Raw genomic sequence first — 11,960 nt, 5'->3', positions numbered from 1 at the left:
TAAAATATAGATTAAAACTAGCAATTTTATTTCTTGAATTTTTTACATGTTAAGTATGTAAAATATCATATATCTTCTAAATACTTTTTTTTTCAAGTTTTTCTATCAAAGCAATTATTCCTGAAAAATAAGTCCTGTTGAAACTAAAATTAAAAGATAAATTAAAAAAAATGTTGTTAAAAAACTATAATAGTTAACTTATTTTTTTCTTCTTATTTACAAAGTAAAAACAAAATACTTATATATTTTAAAATTTATCTGTCATAATCAGGGTTGCCACACACTCAGGGAACTCAGGGAATTTTCAAACTGTAGAAAATCTCAGGGAAACTCAGGGAATTTTGGCATTTTTCTTTTAACTCAGGGAAACTCAGGGAAGTTTTGATTTTTTCTCTAAATTTCAGGGAAGTTTTTGAAAATCTCAGGGAAATTTTTTTCTAGATCTAGAATGAGGTTTAGTTAATCCAGATTCAATATTTTGTTCAAAAGTAGTAATTTTTATTATTTAAGTGGTTATTTAGAATTTTTTTAGCCTTGCGACTAGTTCTTGAATATTCTTAGTATTAACATTGTAGTTTTTTTAAGTTTTAAATTTATATTTACTTAAGTAAAATCAAACAGTTTAGAGAAATGAAAGTTGTTGTTAACTATTCATGGAAAAGTTCTAATAAACTTTTTATTTTTAGTTACTTATGTAGTTTAAAAAACACTATGTTGTACTATTAGTTCTTACTTTTTAAATAATAAAGTTATTTGTTATTTGTTTACAACTACTTGTTTTCAGTAAAAAAAATTAAAATGAATACAGATTAGTGTTGTATTACTTTTGTTAAAAAAATAGAGGTTAAGGGCATAGGGGGGGGTAAACACCCTTTTTTGGTTTTTGATCTTATTTTATATAGTTTTTATAAAGCTACAAGATGCTTTTTACAGATTTAAAAAAATCAAAATAGTTTTTGAGATATAGCCGGTCAAAGTCAAAGCCGACAATAGGATCCTTGTGGGAGGCTCAAACTAAAGCGGCAAAAATAGACTATTTCACTAAAAATCTATCTTCTTCTACGTAAAAATTATATAAAAAATAAACAAAAAAAACAGTTTTTTTTTTGTTTTTTTGTTATAAAATTTTAATTTTTTAATTTTTTTAAATTCTGTTCCGACAGAATTTTCTAAATACTGCAAGGAACATATCCTGAAAATTTGAGGTAGTTATCTTAAAAAACGTTGGAGGAGATAGATTTTTAGTGATTTCTAGTTATTTGACGTTTTATTTTGTCTATGCCTTTAAATTTTTGTTTATAAATAATAATTTCAAAAGTAGTAGCAGTATTGGTAACTAATTTTTTAGTGTGAATGTTTTAATATACTTTACAACTTTTTTGCAGATTTAATTTAAAAGCTTTTTAAAGTATTATGAGTAAAGTACAGTTTAAAACCTTGTTTAAAAAAAATTGGCTTAACCATGAAGACTTCAAAGATTGGTTTCTTGAGGATGTAGACAAAGAGAAGTTTAAATGTAAGTGGTGTGGTGATGATACACCAATGGCCTTATCCAACATGGGTATAAGGGCATTGAAATCGCACAGTATGTCGAAAAAACATCTTAAATTGAAAGCCTCTAAGAGTAAAAATAATGCAATTACTTCTTATACAACCTTCCTTTTATTATTAAAGAAGAAAAATGAGAATGAGGTATTAATAATTTGTGTTCGAAGAGAAATTTTTTTTTTAAGATTTGAAAAATACTCAGGGAAACTCAGGGAAATTTAAGGTTACTCAGGGAAATTTTTGGTCACTCAGGGAAGATTTTTTGGCTCATAGAGTGGCAACCCTGCATAATAGACTTTTTTCTCAACTATGGAAAGAGTGATTTTTGGTCATAAGTAGCTTAATTTAGCTTAAAGTTATTTAAAGTTAATTAAAAAGATAAAACCAAAAGTACTTGAAACTTTTTATGTACAAAAAACACTTAGTTGATTTTTTATACAGGGATGCCACACACCCAGGGAAACTCATGATATTTTTGAATTCTGTAAATCTCAGGAGAATCAATATTTTGATTTTTTTAAAGTCCAGATGAATCAAGACAATTATAATTTTCTTTATAAGTCTCAGGATAGTTTTGAATTTTTTTAAAGTCTCATGGCAGATTTTTTTATATCTAGAATAAGATTTAGTTGATCCTATTTTTTTTTTATAACCAATTTTGGTCAAGACCATGATTATTACTGATCAGCATAGCCACAATATTAGTAAAATTTGGAAAAATACAGGGAAAATGGGGGTTTTTGAAAAAATAAAATCAGGAAATTTTAATTAAACATGCTCTTAAAAAGTTTATCATCACTAAAAAGCATTTTGCTAATGTTGTTTTCTAAAATTTCTGATTTTCAATACATCATTTTTCTTTGTCTAATTGAATTTTAGACATTAATAAAAAGCTGTTATTATCTTTATTAAGGGCATAGGGGGGTAAAGTCTTTTTTCACAATTTGATCTAATTACATTGAGTTATATCTAAGCTACAAAAGAATTTTCAGATTTTAAAAATCCAAAATAATTTTTGAGGTGTAGCAGGTCAAGTCAGAGTCAACAATAGGTTCCTTATGGGAAACACAAATTAAAACTTCAAATTTAGACTATTTTCCTAAAAATCTACCTTCTCCTACGCTTTTTGAGATAACTACCTTAAACTTTTGAGAAGTGTTCTTTACAATATTTGGAAAATATTGTTTCAGAACAAAATTTTAAAATATTATGAAAAAAAAAACTAATAAATAAACTGTTTTATTAAAACTTAAGTTTAAAATAAAAATTTTCAACTTCTTTTTGACAGAGTTTTCTAAATATTGTAAGGAACATTTCCTGAAAATTTGAGGTAGTTATCTCAAAATATGTAGGAGAAGATAGATTTTAGTAAAATAGTCTAATTTTGAAGTATTAGTTTTCGCCTCTTGTAAGGAACCTATTGTTGCCTCTGACTTTGACCTGCTATATCTCAAAAATTATTTTGATTTTTTAAAATCTATAAAAGTTACTTGTAGCTTAGTTAAAACTCAATAAAATAAGACTAAAATAAAAAGAAGGTGACTAAACCCCCTATACCCCCTTAATTTCTTAAGTCTTTGGTTATGTATTCAGGGTTGGAAATTATTACCTGGAAATTAACAATTTAGGCAAAAAAAACCTTGAAAAACCTTTAATTTTAACAATTTTCACATGTTTCATATCTATCATACTATTATCAGGGTTGCCACTTTACCTGGATAAACCTGGAATTTCAGAAAATTTGAAAGAGACCTGGAATATTGATCAAAAAACCTGGAGTTTTTAATAATTTTAACATTTGCAGTAGTAAATTTCGATTTGACACAAAATTTCTATCATATAAATAAGATTTTTTTGTCATTATCAAAAAATTTTATTACAAAACACATTTAAAGTAACTTTACAGTATCTTTTCTATGTTTTTATACTATTTAACACTGTTTCTTATATAGAAATTTACTTAAAACTAAAAATAGACACAAGATGTGTACTTTTAAAAACCTGGAAGAAATTTGGAAAAACTGTAAAAATTTTTGAAAAAACGAGTGGCAACCCTGTATTATATAAATAAAAAATTTTTGTCTTCATCAAAAATTTTTTTTTTTTTAACATTTTCTTTTCAAATTTTTTATACAATTTAAGGGCGTAGGGGGGTTAACACTTTTTTCACAGTTTGATCTTTTTTAAGGTCTTACTAAACTAAAAGATACTTTTTACAGATTTTATAAATTCAAAATAATTTTTGAAATATAGCTGGTCAAAGTCGCAGGCAACAACAGGTTCCTTATGGGAGGCACATACTAAAATGGCAAATAACTAGAAATCACTAAAAATCTATCTCCTCCTACGTTTTTTGAGATAACTACCTCAAATTTTCAGGAAATGTTCCTTGCAATATTTAGAAAATTCTGTTTGAAGGAACTTTAAAAAAATTAAAATTTAAAACAATATAACAAAATTTTTTTATTTTATTTACTTTTTACATAAAATTTTGATGTTTTTATTTTATAAAAATTCTTTATTACAGAATTTTCTAAATATTTCTAGCAACATTTCCTAAAATTTTGGGTTAGCTATCTCAAAAAATGTAGAGCAAGATAGATTTTTAGTGAAATAGTCTATTTATGCTGTTTTAGTTTGCGCCTCCCATAAAGAATCTATTGTTGCCTCCAACTTTGACCAGCTATATTTCAAAAACTATTTTGAATTTATAAAATCTGTAAAAAGTATCTTTTAGTTTAGTAAAAACTCTATAAATTAAGATCAAATTGTGAAAAAAGTGTTTTACCCTCCCCCATGCCCGTAACACAGTTTGTTACCTCAAACTTAACTTTAAACTAAAAATAGACCCAAAAATGTGTACTTATAAAAACCTGTAAGAAATTTGGAAAACCTATAAAATTTATTAAAAAAACAAGTGGCAACCCTGTGTATTTTTGAATCAGTTTTACCAAAGAACTTGATTTTGAAAAGTTGGGATTATTAATCACTTTGATCTCTGGCAACCCTGACTGATTTTGAAATGCTTATTTAAAAGTTTTTTAGCTTTTTGGTTAGTTCTTAAATACTCTTAGAAACTACATTTTAGTCTTTAATTAATCTAAAATTAATATTTATGATTTGAGTATATACTAGACAGAAACAGTTTAGAGATTGTTTAAACTTACCTCAAATAGTTTCAATAAACTTTACAATTTTACTTACTTCTGTAATTTAGTAAAATTATATTGTTTTTTACGCCTTAAAATTTTTTTATATCTTGTAGATACTTGTTTTTCAGTAAAAAAAACTAAGTGATGAGAGTATTTACTAAAATTTGTGTTGCCTAATATAAAAAAACATTTTTTCTCTTAAATTTAGTGAACATGTAATCTAGAAGCATACTCATACAACCTTCATATTAAATATTAAGAAGTAAAATAAACGTGAGGAAATTTATCAAACTCATAAGGACTCAGGATAGTTTAACTTTTTTTTATGATATCAGGACAATTTTTAGATTTTTGAAAATCTTAAGTCAGTTATTTGTTTGGTTGATTTAGTTTCAATATATTATTATTTTAAACCAGTATTGTTGAAGAACCTGATTTTTATTGGTTTGTTAAGTTAAAAAAAATTATTTATAAGGATTTGAAAATTATAGGGATGACTTAGGACAGTTCAAGGCAGGGTATCCCAAAGTGGGCCAAGTGGCCTCCTTGGGGCAATGAGAGATATTCAGAAGGCCATAAAAAGGTCTAAGGTTTTTCTAATGGTAGTTTTGATACTTACACTAGATATTCTGGAGTTGCAGATGAAGAGCAAAAAAGAAAAAAAAATCTTAGGTGTTTTGTAAGTAATCCTGTTGGAGGGGGCCATGGCTTATTTAATTTCTTTAAAGGAGACCATGTTTGGGAAGCCCTGGTTTAAGGTAACACAGAATATTGATTTTTTCAAAAAGTGGCAACCCTGATGTATATGATTGTTAGTTTAGTAGATAGTCTTCAAAATTACTTTGCAAAAGTTTTTTATTTGTATTTATTCACAATATAAAAAGGGTTTGGAGAAATACTCCTAATTTTAAACTAAGTTTTTTTTTTTTTATAACTCTTTTAAATTTATCATAGATATCTTAACATCATTCTTATTCTTAAATCTGTGGTGAATTTTTTTTTACATAAATTGGTATGTTATTGGTTGATAAATAACAGTATAAGTTTGAATTAACCAACTTTGAGGTAATATATCTTTTTAAAAATACATCAAGCATAGTAAATTTTTAAGTTAAAAAATTAAGTATCAATATTTTTTAAAATAAAAAGCTATTGTTGATTTGCATTAACTTATTAGACTAATTTAATACTTAATTTATGTTAGTAATTAGCAACTGAAGTAATTAGCAACTTAAGTACAGTTGTAACTATAGCTTTTTATTTTTATATATTTTAAAATATTACATTTTTTATTTATAAAATAGTAGATAAAAAATTAAGTTTTATTCCATTAAAGTAGTTTTATAGTAGTTACTACATAAACTTATAGTTTATTTTTTTTCATGTACCTATTTTTAAATTTAAGTTTTTATACTTCAAACTCAAACATGGTTCAAAGATTAACATACAGGAGAAGGCTTAGCTATAACACTTCATCCAACCTTAGAAGGATCTCAAAAACTCCTGGTTGGTTTTAGTTTTATAATAGTTTTATTGTAAGTAAAGTTTATTACACTTTAGGGCACAGGAGACTGACATTTTATTTTTTACAAGTTTGGTATGAGCTTTATAAGGAATATTAGTCAATTTTGATACAATACATAAGTTTTAATTAAATTTTAAGATATATTCATCTCTGTAAAAAAAAATGATAAAAAGCCAAGGATAGTATTTTTTTTGTGATCAATTTTCACCAAAGCTTACAGCACTCAAAGTGTTTTTAAGCTTGAGACTTCATGTTTTTAGTAACTGTTCCTTCAACATTTAAGTCAATTAGAAAATATAATTACTAGAAAAAAATGCTTGTCATTTTAATATAAAAGAAAAATTTCAGTTGTTTTTGATGGTTTTTTCTAAATACAGTAATATGTTACCAAGGTACGCACTTCCTAGGTATGTTACTGCTGGTTACAGTATGCAGTTATTAGTCAAAAAAAAATCTGTGTTTAATATCCAAGTTTTTTATTTACTTTGAAATTAAAAAAACCTAAACGTAGTAATACAAAAGTATTATATTTTAAAGCAAATTATTGGCATAGGGTGGGGGGAGGGAGGTAAAACACTTTTTTTGAAATTTGATTTTATTTTATACAGTTGTTACTAAGCTGCAAGATGCTTTTTACAGATTTAAACATTTTTGCCATATAGCCGGTCAAAGTTGGAGGCAACAATTGGATCCTTATGGGAGGAGCAAAGTAAAACAGCAAATAACTAGAAATCAATCTCCTATGATTTTTGAGATAATTAACTCAAACTTTTAGGAAGTGTTCCTTGCAATATTTAGAAAATTCTGTCAGAAAAAAAAAATGTTATGAAAAAAAACAGTTTATTTAAAAATTTATTTTGATTATAAAAGTCTATAAAAAGCAATTTGTAGCTTAGTTAAAACTCAACAAAATAAGATCAAATTGTGAAGAAAGTGATTTGATTGAAATTTAGGAATAAAAATACTTAAAAAGTCAAACAGAATTTATATAAATAAAAAAAATGAACACTGCAATTAAGGGCATAGGGGGGCTAGAACACCCTTTTTTGGTTTTTGATTTTATTTTATATAGTTTTTACTAAGCTACAAGATGCTTTTTACAGATTTAAAAAATTCAAAATAATTTTTGAGATATAAGCTGGTCAAAGTCGGAGGCAACAATAGGTTCCTTATGGGAGGCGAAAACTAAAACTTCCAACAATAGACTATTTCACTGAAAATCCATCTTCTCCTACTTTTTTTGAGATAACTACCTCAAATTTTCAGGAAATGTTCCTTGCAATATTTAAAAAAATTTGTCGGAACAGAATTTAAAAAAATAAAAATTTAATAACAAATAAACTAAAAAAAACTGTTTTTTTATTTTATGTTTTAAATAAATGTTTAATTTTTTTGTTTTTTAAACGTTCTTTCCAACAGAATTTTCTAAATATATCAAGTAACATTTCCTGCAAATTTGAGGTAGTCATCTTAAAAAACGTAGAAGAAGATAGATTTTTAGTTAAATAGTCTATTTTTGCTGTTTTAGTTTGCACCTCCCATAAGGAACCTATTGTTGCCTCCAATTTTGACCCGCTATATCTCAAAAATTGTTTTGAATTTTTTTAAGTCTGTAAAAAGCATCTTTTAGCTTAGTAAAAACTATACAAAATAAGATCAAAAACCAAAAAAAGGGCTTAAGGGCATAGGGGGGCTAGAACACCCTTTTTTGGTTTTTGATCTTTTTTTATATAGTTTTTACTAAGCTACAAGATGCTTTTTACAGATTTAAAAAAATCATAATAACTTTTGAGATATTGCTGTTCAAAGTCGGAGGCAACAATAGGATCCTTATGGGAGGCGCAAACTAAAACCGTAAATAACTAGAAATCACTAAAAATCTATCTCCTCCTACGCTTTTTTAGATAACTACCTAAAATTTTCAGGAAATGTTCCTTGCAATATTTAAAAAAATCTGTCGGAACAGAATTTAAAAAAATAAAAGCTGTTTTTTTCTTTATTTATAAAATTTTTATTTTTTAATTTAAAAAAAAAATTTCCGACAGAATTTTCTAAAGATATCAAGGAACATGTCCTGAAAATTTGAGGTAGTTATCTCAAAAAACGTAGGAGAAGATAGATTTTTAGTGAAATAGTCTATTTTTGCTGTTTTAGTTTGCGCCTCCCATAAGGAACCTATTGTTGCCTCCAATTTTGACCCGCTATATCTCAAAAATTATTTTGGAATTTTTAAATCTGTAAAAAGCATCTTGTAGCTTAGTAATAAGTATATAAAATAAGATCAAAAACCAAAAAAGGGTGTTTACCCCCCCCCCCCCCCCCTATGACCTTAACATTTGCATACCAAATTATTGAAACATAAATGTAAAAAGCAAATAAAAATCTAAAATAAAGTTAAGATATACTCAAATAATGACAGTGCAATTGACATTTACATATACAATTATTTCAACATCCATGTAAAAAGCGTTCTCATGTTGTTGCTTATTACTACATATCAGTAGTATTTTTACACTATTAAAAGTAGTTTTATAAATAAAAAAACTGTTTTATTTTTTAAACAAAAATAATTTGTCTTACAGGTGGCAAGCTGGTGTACTTACACCGCAAGAAATTTGGATCAATACCAGTTTGCCCAGATACTAAAAAGAAGTTATTTGGTATCAAGCCAGCCCGACCAAAGCAGCTCATGTCCATGTCTAAGAGGACCAAACACGTTACCAGGTTAAATACTGTTTTAGATTTGAATATGACTTTTTCTTTTTCATTAGATTTTATGAGCATATATAATTTTCTAAAAATATTATAACTGCTTGTATAAATAAAGTAAAACTATTTTGTGTTCATTACTTTCTGAAATGTGTTATAGTTTTACCAGCAGGAGATTATGATAAAATAATTTTTTTGTACACTCCTACACAATTATCTGCATTTAAGTGAATAGTTAAAATTTTATGTTAAGTTGTTGAAATAATTGATTTAAGCTTACAATTAAGTAATGTGTTGCTTTTTGTACAAAATCAGATAAACTTAATACATTTTATTCCCATAGTTTTCAAACTTAGATTAAACAAAATATATTTACAACTTTATAATTGCATTAAGTACGATATTTAGACTAATAAAAATACATAACTTTATAATTGCATTTAGTACGATATTTAGACTAATAAAAATACATAACACAAAAAAAAGATTATTATTCAAAATTTAATGAAAATGTTATTATCTGATAATGATAAAACTATTTTCAAACTGTACATAATTTCAAATTTTTTAAAATTTACTTCAGCTTTATATTATTATTTTTTATCACAATTTAGACTATATGCATAAAAATTATATTTTTTGCTGACAATTCTCACTAAACAAAATATTTTTGAGCACCTTTCAACTTATTTTCAAATACTTGTGGTTTTTAAAGTTTTTTTTTAAATAACGTTTTATTATATAGTAAAGGTAGAATTTTTAAGCAAGTTTTTTTTTTCTTCAAAATTTAGACATAAGGGAATATAAAACTGTGCAACAACTACCTGATAAAATAAAAATTATCTACTTTACTCAATCAATCAAAAATATTTTTAATCTAAGTCATGGGTTGGAAACATGCTGGCCTGAAATTTAATTTTCTGCTGATAATATACTTTCTAAAAACAATGTAAAAAACTAGTAAAAACGTACAAATTTAATAATTAATCGATAGTATTAATATTGTAATTTTATATTCTACAAAGTCTGACTTGTAGTTTAAACTTTGAGCTTTTGTAGAAGAATCAACGTTAGGTTAAGTAAAAAAACGTTCTTATCTCCCTTGCCCTCAACAAACTGAAAAAAGATTATATTTTGAGGGACTTATTTGTTTGTTTACTGCAGTTTTTCTTAAATTGACTTAAAAGTTAGTTTTTTGACACAGTTAAATAATTTGGAAAGCAATTTGCAATGTGAAGACTGTTTTACAACTAATAAACTCTTTGTAGTGTAAAGATTGTTTAAAAAGTATTAAGAGATTGATGTTTTGCAGTTAAGTTTGTATTGCTTAAGATCAATAGTAATGTTGTAATACTTGTTTTGCAAACTTGAAATACATTTATGCAATTAGGTAGAACTTTAAATTTTCAACTTCTGCCATTAACCTATGGGATTTACATACGCCAATAAAATCTACTCTACAAATTCTTAATGATATCTGATGACGTCTAACAATTTAATTAATATTTCGAAAGGTTAAGATAAGTAAAAATCTAATAAAGTACAAGTAAGTGGGAGTAAAACTTTTTAAAGTGTTTGTTTATGTTTAATTTTTCAGAGCATACGGTGGATGTTTATCAGCTGAAGCAGTCAGGACCAGAATCGTGAGAGCGTTCCTCGTTGAAGAACAAAAAATTGTTTCCAGAGTAATGAAGGCTACTAAAAAATAAATAAATATTTGTTTTAGTATTAAAAATTTAGATAATAAATTTATTGAATTTAATTTTGTCGTAATTTATTAATCTTTAAACCAGTCTTTGAAGTCTTTTTAGAATAAAGGTAGAGAATATTAAGTAAAATAAGTTTCAGCTTTTAGGTGATTAAAATTATATTTTAAATCCAGTTAAGTATTATTATCTGTTTTGATTTGAAAAAGTAATTAAAGAAATCTCAACTACTAGAGGAGAAATAATATATTTATCCTTTCAAGACTTAATTATGCATAATAAAGTCTTGAAAGGATACATAATTCCAGCAAAATATGCAAGTTTAACAATTGATTTAATAGTTAACTTCAGTATTTAGTTTAACTAATTTTGAATATTTATTGTTTGAGAAAATTTTGTTAAGTAAAGTTTTTCTAAAGGTTATTTTTATGCAAACAAGTTTTAAACTGAGTATTTTACTTATTTGATAGTATTATCTTTATATATTCTTTTTAAAAAAGTATTTTATATTCTTCAAACTACTTAACATAATATAAATTTTCATACTTGTTACACGTATTGTTTAGGACTAAAAAAAAGTAATTATAATATTTATTTACCTAGTTAAATATCTAACTTTATCTAATTTGACATAATAATGTTAGAAACCAATATTATGTTTAAACTTTCTACATTTTAAAATCAAAATTTAATATCAATACATGAAATGATTAGAAATTAGTTTAAATTCTTTTTAATCCTATAAAATTGTAACTTAGGTTCTAAAAATAATCTTGTTTTACTAGAAACAACTTCCCTTTAATAAAGTTTAAGAAGTTTTGTAAAAGTTTGAAATTTCTCAGAACGAGCTTTCGACAATTTTTACAATATAAGAAAAAATAATTGACAGTTGCTTCAGACCAGTGGTTTTTTCGATCTGCACAGTACTGTGAATAGACTATATTTACTAAGAACAAAAAAATAGTATAGTAACTTTTTTTAACCGATATTTTTTGTTCTTTCTATCTTATAGAACTACTTATAACATGAATTTACAGTTTTACCATGTTATTTATATGTTAAGACACTCGAAACATAAAGAAATAGTGTTTTTTAGATACTAGTTTGTACTTTTTTATTTTGTAGTGAACGATTTTTTATTGATTTTCTGTGTATCGCTTGAAAGAGTTAAAAAGACATTTTTTTACACATTTAAAGAAGCTTTAAGACATCTTTCAATGTCTTTATACTATTGAACACAGTTTTTTACCCTGAACTTGATTTAAAACTAAAAATAGATCCTAAAACGTCTAATTTTAGAAACCCCGAAGAAAATTTGTT

The 11,960-nt window shown here is 25.5% G+C and overlaps 1 protein-coding gene across 1 annotated transcript; it reads left to right on the top strand.

Annotated features, from left to right (window-relative positions):
* Positions 1–6,107: 6,107 nt before the first annotated feature.
* On the top strand, positions 6,108–10,696 carry LOC145834495 (large ribosomal subunit protein eL34-like). Its single transcript, XM_082941937.1, has 3 exons — positions 6,108–6,206; positions 8,808–8,949; positions 10,532–10,696. The coding sequence occupies exons 1-3, from the start codon at positions 6,128–6,130 to the stop codon at positions 10,641–10,643; spliced, it is 333 nt and encodes a 110-aa protein (XP_082798063.1). The 5' UTR covers positions 6,108–6,127; the 3' UTR covers positions 10,644–10,696.
* The last annotated feature ends 1,264 nt before the right edge of the window (positions 10,697–11,960 follow it).

This window comes from Thalia democratica, chromosome 4 (assembly GCF_965202585.1).
Source record: "Thalia democratica chromosome 4, ktThaDemo2.hap1.1, whole genome shotgun sequence".
Classification (NCBI taxonomy): Eukaryota; Metazoa; Chordata; class Thaliacea; order Salpida; family Salpidae; genus Thalia; species Thalia democratica.
The sequence above is the reverse complement of the archived record's forward strand: the minus strand, read 5'-3'. Positions and strand labels throughout refer to the sequence as shown.

Bases quoted from the DNA above. Each gene is read 5' to 3' on its own strand.
- LOC145834495 (XM_082941937.1), top strand. From the start codon at position 6,128: ATGGTTCAAAGATTAACATACAGGAGAAGGCTTAGCTATAACACTTCA. The intron at 6,207-8,807 runs GTTGGTTTTAGT...TTTGTCTTACAG, and splicing joins AAGGATCTCAAAAACTCCTG to GTGGCAAGCTGGTGTACTTA. The intron at 8,950-10,531 runs GTTAAATACTGT...TTAATTTTTCAG, and splicing joins AGGACCAAACACGTTACCAG to AGCATACGGTGGATGTTTAT.